Source organism: Pristiophorus japonicus, chromosome 8, assembly GCF_044704955.1.
Source record: "Pristiophorus japonicus isolate sPriJap1 chromosome 8, sPriJap1.hap1, whole genome shotgun sequence".
In the NCBI taxonomy this organism is placed as follows: domain Eukaryota; kingdom Metazoa; phylum Chordata; class Chondrichthyes; family Pristiophoridae; genus Pristiophorus; species Pristiophorus japonicus.
The window spans coordinates 98,340,147-98,357,303 of NC_091984.1; the positions used below are offsets into that span (position 1 = coordinate 98,340,147).

Here is a 17,157-nt window from a genome sequence, read left to right on the forward strand (position 1 = left end):
CCTGTCTATTCCCCTTACAATCGAATCCCCTATCACTACGCTCTCCCACTCTTTTTCCTGCCCTCCTGTGCAGCAAAGCCAGCCACGGTGCCTTGAACTTGGCTGCTGCTGCCCTCCCCTGATGAGTCATCCCCCTCAACAGTACTCAAAACGGTGTATCTGTTTTGCAGGGGGATGACCGCAGGGGACCCCTGCACTACCTTCCTTGCACTGCTTTTCCTGCTGGTCTTCCATTCCCTAGCTGGCTGTGGACCCTTCACCTGTGGTAAGACCAGCTCGCTACACGTGCTACTCACGTCATTCTCAGCATCGTGGATGCTCCAGAGTGAATCCACCCTCAGCTCCAATTCCGCAACGCGGACCGTCAGGAGCTGGAGGCGGACACACTTCCCGCACACGTAGTCGTCAGGGACACCGGAAGTGTCCCTGAGTTCCCACATGGTACAGGAGGAGCATATCACGTGACCGAGCTCTCCTGACATGACTTAACCCTTAGATACACTTAAATTGGCAACAACAATGTTAACAGGTTACTCACTGTTATTGAAGAGAAAAAAGAAAAACTACTCACCAATCCAGCCAATCACTTACCCCCTCGGCTGTGACGTTTCTTTCTACTTCTTTTTGCCTTCTCCCTGTAGCTGCACAAGTCCGCCTTTTATAGGCCTCACCAATGGACCTCCTCGACGCTGCTCCCAACTGCTGCCGACGCTGGGCCCCGGACTCCCTGCTGTGCCTTTTATAGACCTCACCAACGGACCTCCTCGACGCTGGTCCCGACTGCCGCCGACCCTTATTTAAGGGTCACACACCTCGGAAAACTGTATAATTGTAATTGTAAAACCTTTGATCGAAGAAGTGTTCATCGGAACCTTCCCGAGCATGTTCGAATAAACCTGCTAACCGAGGTTTCGTCTGAGTGATTCCGTGGTCGCTATACAATACGGGCAGATGTCGATTCTTTATATCAGGGAGTCCACCGTGAGGGAGAGAAATCTTCTTTTTACCCCAACAAGAGAAAAACAGAGTTAACGTTTCTGGTTGATGACCTTTCGTTAGAATGACCCTCAGAGAAGAAATTCCTCCTCATTTGTTTTAAATGGGCGACCCCTTATTCTGAAACTATGCCCCCTAGTTCTAGATTCCCCCATGAGGGGAAACATCCTCTCTGCATCTACCCTGTCAAGCCCCCTCAGAATCTTATATGTTTCAATAAGATCACCTCGCATTCTTCTAAACTCCAATGAGTATAGGCCCAACCTGCTCAACCTTTCTTCATATGACAACCCCTTCATCTCAGGAAGGTTCACCTCGTGAACCTACTTTGAATTGCCTCCAATGCAAGGATATCCTTCCTTAAATAAGGATACCAAAACTGTACGCAGTACTCCAGGGGCCTGAAATTGGTCATTGCATAAGGTCCGCCCATTGCCGGCAGTGTGTCGTTTCAAACCGCCGGTCTACTGCCGAGACCGAAGAGGACAAAATTGGTCGATTTTTTTTTGGTGTTATGTCGGTGGTATGCCGGTGGTCTGCAGCGGGCGGTGGGTAACATTGTAGTCGATCTAGATCGACTTTCTTTTCGATGGACGGTGCGGCACTGAACTGTGCAATCATGATTTTTTTTTTTAACTCTGTTTTTTTACCACAGAAACATTTTACCTGCAATTTTGGTGGTCAGAAGTCACCCACGCATGGGCAGTGAGTTGAAGAGGAGGGAGAGAGTGTGAGAAGGAGCAGCAAGCTAGTTGGCGGTCAGTTACTTTAAAAACACATTGCAAAGTTAAAAAATATTCATAACTAATAATTCTACAGTTTGAACAATAAGACATATTTTACAAAGCAAAAATCATAACATAAATATAATGGAAATGTTTAAAAAAAAACAGTCCAAGCACAGGAACATCGAGAAGGGCGGGAGGTTGAGGGCACCCGCCTTCGACGAGACGGAGTTATCTGCCCTTCGAGAATATAACAGAGAGGTACCCCAAGCGAACGAAGGAAAGCCTTGCCCAAAGGAGTACAACAGGATATGGGATGAGATCGGGGAGGCTGTGTTCTCCACAAGTACTATGGTACGCAGCGGGGAAAGGTGCCATAAGAGGTGGAACAACCTGGTGAGAGTAGCGAGAGTAAGTAATGATTTTATATATGCACACCACCCCACTCCCCTCCCATGTACCATGTAAATGTAGGTTCAGCGTCACACGGACGATGTTATTTATCTTAAGGCTACGGTGATATATTCAAGCTTTCAGGCAATGACAAGAGGATCAACGCAATGTTTTTTTAATGTATGTGTGTGTGACCCTGTGTGTCTGCACTGTTAAATGGATTGAAGATTTTTACTTTCATTCACTTTACTTTCTGCAAACGAAGATATCTGCAATAGCAGCCGATCAACGGCATATGGCAAGAGGACCCACAACCCAAGCACCATTGTCTGAAATAGAGATCCATGCCCGGCCCCTGGTCGGGGATAGCAACCGGCATTGGAGCTGACCCACTCACACAGGATGGTAAGTTGAATACAATCCAGGCTGTGTTGCGGTCCTGTCATGTCACGTAATGTAACTGTAACTGTAACATTGGCCTGATGTAATGTAAGTTTATTGCACTGTAATGTTGGCCTCATGTGATGTACTGCAATGTTGGGGCCATGTAACGCAATGCATATATGTATTGTCTGTCTGCGATATGTAATGCAGTACTGCAGCAGTGGTGGACATTTAAGTAAGACCGCGATAAGTCACTGTACTATGTACTCATGTAACTCTGACCCCTCCTCTGGTGCCAAGCAGTTTCTTCCAGACTCGGGACGATTCAGACACCAACCAGATGACAGATTCTATGCCTCCACCTCTGGCGTCACCCAGCCCTCTCCCAACTTCACCACTGGCAGAGATGAGGAAGAGGAAGAGCCGCTGATCCTGGAGCTAGTGGAGGTGGAGACAGAGGAGGATACACCAGCTCCATATGGGTCAGATGGAACATCTTCCACCACCGAGTCTGTATTCAGGGGATTCCCCCATGGCTCCTCTGATTTTGCGGGACCAAGCGGTGCGCAGCAAGGCACCCCCAGCATTGCAGCGCCTTTACCGCAGCGACAGAGGTTGGTGCAAAAAAGGTCCGTTACTGCACGACAGATAGGAGTATACCAGGACTTGGTGCGTCTGTCACAGACCAGCATCAACATAGGTCGAGAGCTACTCAAAGCCATGGCTACGATAACAGCAAACACCATGGCTCTATCAGAATGGCAGTCGGAGGATATGTCACGTCTGATCACCTAGATGGAGTGAATCGCCAACTCCGTCGAAGCCATGCGGCAATCGACGGGATCAGGGCATGGCACGGAATCCCCCCGTGCCATAGTAGTCAGGTCGACAGCACCGGAGGGTGGAGAGCTGCCTGCATCCTCCAGCCCTGAAGCTGTGCTTTCCGCATCACGAGCTTCTCCTGAGGCCCCATTAATTGCGCCTGCAATGTCTGACCTCCAACGACAGCAACAGCACTCGGAGTGCAGTGCTGCATGCCGGCTTGGTACCAGCACAGGAGCTCCGAGCTCAGGGGCATTGAGAAAGGGAAGGGCGGGAGTAAGAAAGGGGGGAATAGGGGTGTAGCATGCGGTCGAGGTCGAGGATAGTAAAGGGTCTTTTATTGTACTTGTTCATTGAATAATTGAAGTTTGAGAAAAGTTTATTAAAGTTGTTAAAGTTTTGTTAAAATTGTTACAGTAGTTTTATAGATATCAGTTTTACAAAGTTTTAAAATTGTTGTATATTTGACATTTTTACATAAACATTTGAAGTGAATTTAAGCACTCTTGTACAGTGTCAAACTTTTGGGGTAACAGTCATCAGGGTCCCAAAACACAGCTCTCCACATGCAAGCAAAGCGTTCATTTATGAGCTGCCTCCGTAACAATTTTGCAGTGGCATACGCTCCGCGTGCCCTCCACTGTGGTGTTTGTTATATATGCAGATTATAGATATACTCTCTCTGTGTGGTCACTGTATAGTTGCACAAGGTGGAGACTTGTTACCTGATGTATTATCAATAAGGTTTACACTGTGTATATGCTATGCTGGCACCACTAGAGGGTGCATCTGGTGGAGACCGGAGTTTCCTGCCCCTGTGGCAGAGGCTATCCACCAGAGGGCACTGTGGTGGGAGACCTGAGGGTCACCTGCATAGGTGTGCAGGGCCCAATGTAAATGGCTGCCCACCATGCTTGTGCCTCACTCTAGAGTTACGAATAAAGGACCAAGGTCACTACAGTTTGAGTACAACACATTGCCTCGTGGAGTCATTCATAAGTACATTATAGACATTACAACTGGCAACGAGAATACGGACTTTCATGCGATTATGGCTACCTTTGGCACACTAAAAGACTTCGCAGAGGGTGATGATTGGGATGCCTTCACGGAAAGGCTCGAGCAATATTTCGTGGCAAACGACTTGGCAGGGGAGAAGGACACATTGGCGGAGAAGCGCAAGGCTATACTGCTGACCAATTGTGGGCCCGAGGTCTAGTGCCTCGTCAGGGACTTGCTGACACCCACGAAGACCAAGGATAAGACATACGATGAGATGACTGAACTAATTCGCGACCAACTAAAACCAAACCAGAGCATCCTCATTGCCAGGCACAGATTCTACACTCACCGCAAACCTGAGGACCAGGAGATTGCAAAATATGCTGCCGACCTCAGGAGACTTGCGGCACCGTGTGATTTCGGCACGCATCCCAACGAAGCATTGTGAGACATCTTTGTTATAGGAATTGGTCACGAGGGCCTCCTTCACAAGCTATTATCTGCCGACACCACAGTAAACCTGCAGAAGGCCATCAGCATCAGTCAGGTATTCATGACCTCGACCTGCAGGACCAAGCAAATTATTCATTCTGTGGACTCAAACTCGGCAAGTACTGTACACAGAATGGTGCCTTTCTCAGGCAAGACTGTAGAACGTGGCTCTGCCCAGGGCAGAGAGTACAGACCTCAGGGTTCCAGAACTCAGAGTCCATCGAGGGGTGCTAATCGAGTAGCACCATGTTGGCATTGTGGAAGAAACCATAGGACTCACCAGTGTTGGTTTGCTGAGTACGTATGCAAAGCCTGTAATACGAAGGGTCACCTCCAGCGTATGTGTAAAAGAAATATGACTCACCATCTAGCTGAGGAGTCGGTAGATGACTTTGAATCCAATGGGGAGTATGATGATTTGGCCAGAAAGGCAGCTCAGCCCCAAGAAGTGTATGGAATGCATACCTGTACCACTGATTGTCCTCCAGTGAAGATAGAAATCGAGACAAACGGCGTTCCAATCTTCATGGAAGTGGACATTGGAGCGAGCCAGTCAGTGATAAGCCAGGATGCCTTTGAGAAGCTATGGAACGAAAAACGACCAGAGTTGGTTCCAGTACAGGAAAAGTTGTGCACCTACACCGAGGACATGATCCCAGTCCATGGTAGTGCGGATGTAAGTGTAATCCATAATGGCGTGGTGCACAAGTTACCTCTGTGGATTGTTGCAGGTGATGGTCCAACGCTACTCGGAAGGTGGTGGATGGGGACGATCCAGTGGAAATGGGAAGACCTCTTCACTCCAGCAATCGATGTTCCCTGTGCTCAGAGGCAGAGCAAAACCTCACCTTCGCTTGGGCCAGGCACCAAAGAACAGACCAGCGCAGCACCTGAGGCACAGACCATCCATCACGACTGCATGGCAATGATCCGACCGGAACGACCTAAAAGTACCTTCCTGGCTCCAGTGGCAGGACTCCTGGAGAGGAAGATCGAATTCACAGGCAATCTTCCAACTTTTGTGGCAGAATCGCGGGAGAGAAGGATCAAGGCAGTCGACCTCGAGGACAGAGGCAAGATGGCGTCCCTGCTGCAGCGAGGTGCAGCATGGCTGAAAAAAAAAGATGGCCACAGCCATATCACGAGGTGCAACGCTGAGGGACCAACACGTGATGTCTAACAAAGGACTTGATTAGGGTAAAGCCGGCAGGGTTCTCTTAAAAGGAGACCTGCAACCAACTGAACTTAGAGACATTGTATGCATGGTAATCAATGTAACAATGTAAGATTGTGAACAAAATGTTGTTGCGAGATGTCGGTACTATTACTAATGTAAAGAACAAAATGTTGTTACGAGATGTCAGTACCAGTCCTAATGTAAAGAACAAAATTTTGTTGCGAGATGTCGGGAATAGAGTGTCCCCAAAAGTAGCAAGGAGCAAATTCGGGAGAGTAAAGGTGCTGATCCTGATGCCCTGCCCCAGGTGTCCCCACAAGTTATAGGCCAGCGACCTCAGGAGGGTGAAGGCAATGATCCTGATACCCTGCCCTAGGTCTATCCCACGCTGCAGGCATCCGATGGCACTATTCGCCACGGACCTGGAAATGAAAACGGCGACAATATGCGCAGTCGTCCACCGTTGCCCACCACCCGGGTGGAGACGGTGCAGCCCCCAGACCCAGTCGCTACCTCGGCCATGTCCAGGAGCGAAAGGTCAGAACCAACGAGTTCCCCAAATGGGACCTGGAACAGCCAGGTTCACAACACCGTTGGAGAGCAGGCAGAAGATTCTGCAGCCTTCAAAGGAGGACAGGGAGGCCACACACATCTGTGGCTTTGCCCACCATTAGGCAATGGCAAAGGCCCTGAGTACTGGCTAGGTCAGCGAACCAAGCCCACCCCGCTAGCAGGGGGCACAGCATCGCTATCAGACGACTAGGACCCTGTCCGGTTGCTCTGCAACCTGCGTCCTCGCATACCTGTACTGCTACCTCAGTACTTACCATGACTGAACCATGAATGCAATCTACACAAGCCTGGCGCATGACCGCAAAACGTAACGAATGTAAGTCACTAAACCAAGGTGTCACGACACAAACTGTACTTTCTTTGTACTTGTATTGTGTCCGATCCTGAATGTTAATGTAATGGGCCAGCTGCATGATCTCACTGTGTGTGTGGGGTGGGGTTGGGGGGCTGGGGAAATGGATGTTATGTAGCCATGGACACACACATGGATCACACCCAGAACCCACTGGAACCTCCACTGTATCATCGAACCATCCAAACTGGTAACCACTACCCAACATTGTGGCAAAAGGATTTGGGGGTTAACAGGGAGAGAGCCAAGCCAAAGCACAGCCAAGGTGCAAGGGTTATTGGCAGTTAAGTCTGGGGAGAGCTAAGCCAGAGCACACAGTGGCAAAGGTAATCGTCACAAAGGACTATGCAGACTATAGACAGAGAAACATAGAAAATAGGTGCAGGAGTAGGCCATTCGGCCCTTCGAGCCTGCACCACCATTCAATAAGATCATGGCTGATCATTCACCTCTGTACACTTTTCCTGATTTCTTTCTATACCCCTTGATCCCTTTAGCCGTAAGGGCCATATCCAACTCCCTCTTGACTATATCTAACAAACTGGCATCAACAACTCTCTGCAGAAGCGAATTCCACAGGTTAACAACTCTCTGAGTGAAGAAGTTTCTCCTTATCTCAGTCCTAAATGGCCTACCCCTTATCCTTAGACTGTGACGCCTGGTTCTGGACTTCCCCAACATCGGGAACATTCTTCCTGCATCTAACCTGTCCAGTCCCGTCAGAATTTTATATGTTTCTATGAGATCCCCTCTCATTCTTCTAAACTCCAGTGAATACAGGCCCAGTTGATCGAGTCTCTTCTCATATGTCAGTCCTGCCGTCCCTGGAATCAGTCTGGTGAACCTTCACTGCATTCCCTCAATAGCAAGAACGTCCTTTCTCAGATTAGGAGACCAAAGCTGAACACAATATTCCTGCTGTACCTGCATGCCAACTTTCAATGATTGATGTACCATGACACCCAGGTCTCGTTGCACCTCCCCTTTTCCTAATCTGTCGCCATTCAAATAATATTCTGCCTTCATGTTTTTGCCACCAAAGTGGATAACATTACATTTATCCACAATATACTGCATCTGCCATGCATTTGCCCACTCACCTAACCTGTCCAAGTCACCCTGCAGCCTCTTAGCATCCTCCTCACAGCTCACACCACCACCCAGCTTAGTGTCATCTGCAAACTTGGAGATATTACTCTCAATTCCTTCATCTAAATCATTGATGTATATTGTAAATAGCTGGAGTCCCAGCACTGAGCCCTGACGGCACTCCACTAGTCACTGCCTGCCATTCTGAAAAGGACCCATTTATCCCGACTCTCTGCTTCCTGTCTGCCAACCAGTTCTCTATCCACGTCCATACATTACCCACAATACCATGTGCTTTAATTTTGCACACCAATTTCTTGTGTGGGACCTTGTCAAAAGCCTTTTGAAATTCCAAATACACCACATTCACTGGTTCTCCCTTGTCCACTCTACCAGTTACATCCTCAAAAAATTCTAGAAGATTTGTCAAGCATGATTTCCCTTTCATAAATCCATGCTGACTTGGACCGATCCTGATGCACTTTCCAAATGCGCTGCTATTTCATCTTTAATAATTGATTCCAACATTTTCCCCACTACTGATGTCAGGCTAACCGGTCTATAAGTACCTATTTTCTCTCTCCTTCCTTTTTAAAAAAGTGTTACATTAGCTACCCTCCAGTCCATAGGAACTGATCCAGAGTCGATAAACTATTGGAAAATGATCACCAATGCATTCACTATTTCTAGGGCCACTTCCTTAATTATTCTGGGATGCAGACTATCAGGCTCTGGATATTTATCGGCCTTCAATCCCATCAATTTCCCTAACATAATTTCCTGACTAATAAGGATTTCCTTCAGTTCCTCCTTCTCGCTAGACCCTCGGTCCCCTAATATTTCCGGAACATTATTTGCGTCTTCCTTCGTGAAGGCAGAACCAACGTATTTGTTCAATTGGTCTGCCATTTCTTTGTTCCCCATTATAAATTCGCCTGATTCTGACTGCAAGGGACCTACGTTTGTTTTCACTAATCTTTTTCTCTTCACATATCTATAGAAGCTTTTGCAGTCAGTTTTTATCTTACCAACAAGCTTCCTCTCATACTCTATTTTCCCCTTCCTAATTAAACCCTTTGTCCTCCTCTGCTGAATTCTAAATTTCTCCCAGTCCTCAGGTTTGCTGATTGCAGTAATGTCGGTGATACTGGGCTGCAGATCTGCTCTAATGAACTGCCAAATCTCACTGATCACCTCTTTTCAAAAGCACATCCTTCGAATACACTGTCGATCGGTCAGGTCCAAGTATGAACGCTTCTCCGTGAAAATTCTTTGCGGGTAAGGCCTCCTCATCCTCATCAGTCTGCAATGTCCTCCATTACCCTGATAACTCTGCTCAATAAACCTTCTCCCATCTGGATCCTCCATTAGACAGCTAGTCAGCAATACAGGCTGAGATAGTACAGGCCCCATTGTTTTTAAATCTCCAGAATATTTTTCAATGAAAAAAATATGACTAAAATGCCTTTGATCTTAATTAGTTACTTAGTACCAATAAAAATACCTTTCCCACTGTAAATCGCACTGTAAAGTCACTGTTCACCTCAGAAATACTGAGGTGCTGCTATTGCTGACTGTTCCCGATTTAAAAATGGCGGCTCCGAGCACTCCGCCCATTTAACATCGTGTAAAATCACCTTTTCAAGGACAGAATGCGATGAAAATTGGACTTTTTGGACGGTATGCGGGCAGTCCTGCATGGCAGATGGTGTGCATACCGCTCGACGATATGTCAATGATGAATATTCCACCGAGCCGTATGTCGGCGGTATGCAGGTGTTTTTTTTAAAACCAAAATGGCATTTTTGAGTGGTAAGCGGGTGGTATGTCCATGAATTTCAGGCTCCAGGTGTGGTCTTACAGTTGGAGCAGTTATACTCCATCCCCCTTGCAATAAAGGCCAATATTCCATTTACCTTCCTGATTACATGCTGTACCTTCATGCTAACTTTTTTGCATTTCATGTATAAGAACCATCTGATTACAGCATTTTGTAATCACTCCTCATTTAAATAATAAATTGCATTTTTATTTTTCCTTCCAAAGTGGATAACCTCACATTTTCCCACATTATAGTCCATCTGCCAAATTTTTGCCCATTCACTGAGCCTATCTATATCTCTTTGTAGATTCTTTGCGTCCTCCTCACAACTTGCTTTGCCACCTTTCTTTGTATTATCAGTAAATTTGGGTTATGGGGAGCAGGCGTGTAAGTGGAGTGGAGGCCAGGATGATCTTATTGAATGTTGGAGCAGGCAGGCTTGAGGGGCCAAATGGCCTACTCTTGCTCCTATTTCTTAAGTTCTTATCATTTACCACTTTACACCTAGAATGAGAGAAAAACAGAACAGAGAGAGTAGAACCACGAGCTAAGGAATGAGAAGTAGAAGAGGACAGACAAAAGAGGTAACAGCAGCATGAAGACAAAGACCAGATTCTCCAAGTTACCGCATGCAACGTACTCGGGAGATCAACTAGTATGTATTATCATACGTCTAATGCACCTTCAATTGAAAAATCCTATGTAAATATCTCCTATGGATTTTCCCATGTTAAATATGTCCACACCTACATGGTACACTTGCCTGTAACTACTCCCTGTGATGCCTATAGGTGGTGCTCTACTCGGATCTACAATGTCTAGTTCAACACAGGTGTATTGCATGGACCTGTCACGGACAACTATATTGAACAAACTGCTTTGTATATGCATGCAGTTGATGGCTCTGGCCACCGGGTAGTACCATGGATCAATCTCCCCCCTTCCCCCACCCTTTTGCAGCCAGATTGTCTCTGCCATCTTGGTTGCCTTTCATCTGGAGTGTGAAAAATATTTTTATTGTTACTTATATACTTTATAGGAATGAATTGTTACAGACTGCCTTTGTCTGGACTTCCGTTGAAATTTGGGCCTAGGCCGTCTGGTCTCATAGCACACCATTGCTCCTCGGGTCTCGAACACTAGCTCACCATTGGTCCTCAGGTCTCAGACACTAGCTCACCATTGGTCCTCGGGTCTCAGACACAAGCTCACCATTGCTTCTCCAGTCTCAGACACAAGCTCACTGTTGCTCCTGAGTCCCTAAATAGTCGTTTCTCTGCTAGCCCACCATTGATTGCTTTATCTTTGCTGTTTCCTGTGGCCCCGGTCCTGCCATTGTTATTCAAAAGCAAGAAGCAGGAAAAAAAAGACATGGACAAATGTCAAAACAAGAAATACAAAAAACGGAACAGAACATGCACAAAATTCAAAGAAAAAATGACAAAAAAAAAAACTGACCACCAACATGAACACAAAACAATAAATAACAGGGATGACTGTAGATCCTTTGATTTAAAATGAGTTATGCAATTGTATCTTAATTAAAATCTTATGGGCTCAATTTTCCGCTTTGCTGATTTTTGGCGCTCGGGAGGATGAATGGCCGATTTTTTTGTGCCCAATTGCGCCGAAAAAAAAGATCCAATTTTCGGCAAAGTAAAATTTAATTTTGGCGCTGTGGTACCCGAAGTTAAGTCTGGGGATGGAGCTTCAAGTGTGTGCTGAAAAGTCAGTGAGCATGCGCCAGAAATAAAAAATTCACTTTTTCCACGTGCATCCATAGTAAATTTCCTGGTCTGGATCAAGAGCTTGCGAGAACCCATTCGGATTGGAGCTGGATCTGGACATTTAAATATTAGCTGTATTTAAATATTGATGCTCCATGTCGTTATATGCGACATGTTGTACCGACGTTCTGGCTCAGTGCGGGGATTGCGTAGGAAGGTCATGAGGGCGAACCTGTACCCTTTGTACCCGAGCAACCAGCTGTGCCCTTCTGGCAGCTCCTGAAACATCGCAGATATAACGCTCTCACATAGGATAGAAACATAGAAATTTACAGTGCCAAAGGAGGCCATTTCGGCCCATCGTGTCTGCGCCGGCCGACAAAGAGCCGCACGTCCCTTGGTCAGCAGCCCTAAAGGTTACATATAAACCAATGAACAATGACGGAAAGGCAAAGAGCACCCAGCCCAACCAGTCCATCCCAAACAATTGCGACTCCCCTTATACTGAAAACATTCTACACTGCACCCCAACCGGAGCCATGTGATCTCCTGGGAGAGGCATAAACCAGATAAAAACCCAGGCCAATTTAGGGAGAAAAAATCTGGGAAAATTCCTCACCGACCCATCCAGGCGATCAAAACTAGTCGAGGAGATTACCCTGGCCGTATTCTATTCCCTGCAGTACTTACCATTACATCTGCGCCGTCCAACTAAAGGTCATCCAGTCTAATCCCAATTACCAGCTCTAGGTCCGTAACCCTGCAGGTTACTGCACTTTAAGTGCCCATCCAACCATCTCTTAAAAGTGGTGAAGGTTTCTGCATCCACCACTCTTCCAGGCAGCGAGTTCTAGATCCCCACAATCCTCTGCGTAAAGAAGCACCCCGCTCAAATCCCCTCTAAACCTTCCACCAATAAAACTATGCCCCTTCGTAATAGACCCTTCCACTAACGGAAATCGACCCTTACTATCCACTATATCCAGGCCCCTCAACATTTTGTACACCCTGGTGAGGTCTCCTCTCAACCTCCTCTGTTCCAATAAGAACAAACCCAGCCTATCCAATCTGTCCTCATAACTAAGATTCTCTATTACAGGCAGCATCCTAGTAAATCTCCTCTGCACCCTCTCTAGTGCAAGCCTTCCTATAATATGGCGATGAAAGCATCATGGATGCTACCTGGACATTTGGCATCCACTGCCATGATCCGATGCATATCGTCGCAGACTAGCTGGACATTTAGGAAGTGGAACCCTTTCCTGTTGCAATAAACCTCGGCGTCATCCAGAGGTGCTGTCAAGGCGATGTGGGTATAGTCAATCGCACCCTGTACCTTTGGGAAGCCAGCAATTCGGGAGATCCCCACAGCCCTGTCTTGCATTGCCTGCGTTGTCATAGGAAAATTAATGAACTGGTCCCTTTTGGCATACAGTGCAGTAGTCACCTGTCGAATGCAGCAATGTGTGACATGTTGCGAGATGCAGCACATGTCTCCAGTTGCTGCCTGAAATGAGCCACGAGCATAGAAGGCAAGTGCTGCAGTGACCTTCACTTCCACAGGTAGGGCAGTCCCCCTGCCACTTCTTGGCTGTATATCTGCCCTGATTAGCTGGCAGATCTCTGTGATGACCTCCTTTCTAAATCACAGCCTGTGAATGCAGTCTGCCCCACTCAGGTGAAGGTATGAGCTCCTGTCTCTGTAGATTCGATCAGGGTATGGCCTTCTCCCCATCAATCCCCGAGCGATCTGGTTTCTGCGATGGTGCCGTTGTATTATCCATCACCTCTGCATGGCATGCATGCAAATCAATCTTATTACATGAGACATCGTAATAGTTGCACCCATAATTATTATTCTTAATTTTGTTATTCTTGTGAGACAGTACTTACTGAAGCACTCACACCTTTGCTGGATGATGCCTTAGAACGGACCACACCCTGGTCTGCACATGTGCAACACTAGGCTCTATTTCTATGGAGACATGACGCACAGTGATTTATGGCACTATTTATAGCTTTTGCCGAAATGCGTATGTTTGCTGTTGTGCCGTCTCCGATGCACTGTTTGGAGTGCATGCCAACAGGATCGCTCCCTCAGCCGGACAGTTACACAGGAGATTGGCGCTCAGCTTGGAAAGAAGCCCGAGGGAGGGGTGGAATCCAAGTGCCGAGCTCCTGTGCTTGTGTCCGGCCGAGGGAGCGATCCTGCCACCGGCCGGCACTCCTCCGACCCGTGCCTGGAGCCCCGTGAGCAGAGATTCTGTGGTGGGGTGGAGTCGCAATTTGCCCATTCTCAAAAACATTCTGTGGGAAAAATTAACTTTCCGAGTTATTTTCCGAGTTCCCTCTGCAAAAATCATCATGAATGTATGTTTTAAATTGTCTTCTTCCCTTGGTGCAAAAACTCAACTATACTCAGCGTCGATTTACTTAATTTAACGTAGGGTTTTTCTGATTGGTACTTAAGGCCACTGTGCGCTGTCCTGAAAAAAAAATCAGTGTTGGCGAAAATCGGTTAAATGGCCAAAAAGGGCACGGAAATCAGTTTTCACCTAGACCTGCGCCACAAAATCTTGCTTACAAAAAATCCAGCGCTGACAGTCGCCGCTGGCGTACAAACTTTGAGAAAATTTGCAAAATCAAGATTGCTCTAAAATAATCAGCGGACGCCAAAAAAGCAGCACCAATGGTGGTGAAAATAAAGCCCTATGTCTGTGTGCATATCTGATTTGCAGAACCTTACTGCCTGTTATCATGTTTTTGGTCACACTTTTGTGTCAACTATCCGATTATAAATTCCTACATCCACATTAATAATGGAAAAACCCTTTGTAAATTGACTTGTAAGTATGCAATTATATGCTTTAACCACTGGGTAGCGCTACATTGAATATTCAGAGATACATCCAGAGGCATGGATGAATTCATAGGAGACTTGAGGACTGGCTCAATGCACCGGGACATGAGGGGCTTGATGGCAATCCATGATAAGGGTCTGGGCATTTCTGTAGCATGGTTGAGATAAAAATCTTGAGAGTCATTTGGAAAAAGTCTGAAAAATCTGCAAGAAAACAATTTAATTTGTTGAACATAGAGAAGTTTGTTGCATGAATGTAAGCCAACCTTTAAAGACTTGTAATGAACAATGAAGGGGAAATACATGAAGGTATTAGGAGCAGTCTCAAATCCAATGGGATTGAATGAGATTTGTCCACTAAGATTCAGACCGATTTAAGATTGACCATCCCTAGTTAGTGAAGTGCTTTTAAATGAAATATTACAGATTTCCATTTTAAACAACCTTCATTCACAATGGGCAGATAATTCTGTTTTCTTTATGGTTATGAGTACTTTAATGTACAAATCACTTGTAAGTAAATGCAATAATACAGACTTACTCTGCAGAATCAGGGTCACACTGCGTTCAACCACACCAGCATCATTTGTAGCAATACATTTATAGTCCCCTGCATCTTCATTCTAACAATGGAACAAAAAATTACAAACCCGAGTGAGTTCACATTTATGAATACATTCAGGCCTGCATAGTTTTACTTTCCTTACACAAATCTTACCATGAATCTAATAGCACTGACATTAGATACAACAGATTAACTATCTTTATAAAGAATAATTTAATTACGTAATCCATGCCAATTAACTTGGTTGTTTGTTGGTTAAACATACTCTAGGGAAATATGTTCTGGTCAAATGGTTCCCACTATGTTTATTTTCAAATGCTTGGCATCATTTTATTAAAAATCTCATTTATTGCCTTGATGTAAATCTGTAATTTCCTTCTCTCTCTCTCTCTCTCTCTCGAGAAGTTTCTGTGATGCCACTGATGGGAAAGATGCACCTTCATCTCAAAGCTGTTTTATTCACTTTGGTGAAGGATATTCTGGAACTGGCTAACCTTGTGAAAACATGCTATGCCAGTCATGTGTTTTCCTGGGTGTCCAATGGTCCCAAATTAGCTTGCACAATAGCTCGAAGTTACAGTTCCCATTAAAATGACTAGAGTCAATCAAGGGTGCATTTGCCCCCTCTCCATCCACAAGAGGATAACTAAAGAAAGAGTAGGGTCTATTAGAAACCAAAAAGGAAGCTTGTGTGTCAAAGCGGAAGACGTGGGTATGGTTCTTTACGAATACTTTGCGTCTGTCTTTACAAAAGAGAGGGACGATGCAGACATTGTAGTTAAGGAGGAGAAGTGTAAAATATTAGATAAGATAAACATAGTGAGAGAGGATTATATTAAGGGGGTTAGCATCTTTGAAAGTAGATAAATTGCCAGGACCAGATGAAATGTATCCTAGGTTGTTAAGAGAAGCAAGGGGGAAAATAGCAGAGGCTCTGACCATCATTTTTCAATCCTCTCTGGCTACAGATGTGGTGCCGGAGAACTGGAGGATTGCTAACTTTGTAACGTTGTTTAAAAAGGGAGATAGGGATAGAACGAGTAATTACAGGCCAGTCAGCCTCACCTCGATGATGGACAAATTGTTGGAGAAAATTCTGAGGGACAGTATTGATCATCATTTAGAAAGGTACGGATTAATCAAGGACAGTCAGCATGGACTGGTTAAGGGAAGATCGTGTATGACTAACTTGATTTATTTTTTTGAGGACGTAACATGGAGGATTGACGAGGAGTTCTGTGTTTGATGTCGTGTATATGGATTTTAGCAAGGCTATTGGCAAGGTCCCACATGGCAGACATGGTCAGAAAAGTAAAAGCCCAAAGGAAAGTTGGATCCAAAATTGGCTCAGTGGCAGGAAGCAAAGGGTAATGGTTAATGGAACAGTTTTTGTGACTGGAAAGCTGTTTCTGGTGGAGTTCTGCAGGGCTCAGTACTCGGTCCCTTGCTTTTGTGGTATACATCAATGATTTAGACCAATGTAGGGGGCATGATTGGCAGTGTGGTTGATAGCGAGAAAGAAACCTGTAGACTGCAGGAAGACATCACTGGGCTGGCCAGTTGGGCAGAAAAGTGGCAAACGGAATTCAATCCGAAGAAAGTGTGAGGTAAAAATTTGGGGAGGGCTAACAAGGCAAGGGGATAAGTAGTGGGATACTGAGAAGTGTAGAGGAACAAAGGTACCTTGGAGTGCATGTCCACAGATCCCTGAAGGTAGCTGGACAGGTAGATAAGGTGGTAAAGAAGGCATACAGGATACTTCCCTTTATTAGCTAAGGCATAGAATATAAGAGCAGGGCGGTTATGCTTGAACTAGTTAGGCCACAGCTAGAGTACTGTGTACAGTTCTGGTCACGGCATTATAGGTAAGATGTGATTGCACTAGAGAGGGTACAGAGGAGATTTGCGAGGATGTTGCCAGGGCTGGAGAATTTTTAGCTACGAGGAAAGATTGGAAAGGCTAGGTTGTTTTCTTTGGAACAGAGGAGGCTGAGGGGAGACTTGATTGAGGTGTATAAAATTGAGGGGCCTAGATAGATTGTATAGGAAGGACCTATTTCCCCTAGCAGAGAGGTCAATTACCAGGGAGCATAGATTTAAAGTAATTGGTAGAAGAATTAGAGGGGAGTTGAGGAGAACTTGTTTCACCTAGTGGGAGTGGGGGTCTGGAACTCACTG

The 17,157-nt window shown here is 45.8% G+C and overlaps 1 protein-coding gene across 1 annotated transcript in view; it reads right to left on the reverse strand.

The window, feature by feature from the left end:
* hmcn1 (hemicentin 1) overlaps nucleotides 1–17,157 on the reverse strand; it is a 744,329-nt gene that overhangs the window by 78,724 nt on the left and 648,448 nt on the right. Inside the window, exon 86 of the mRNA XM_070887155.1 lies at nucleotides 14,956–15,037. Coding sequence (XP_070743256.1) covers nucleotides 14,956–15,037 — 82 coding nt within the window. The remainder of the gene's footprint in view (nucleotides 1–14,955; nucleotides 15,038–17,157) is intronic.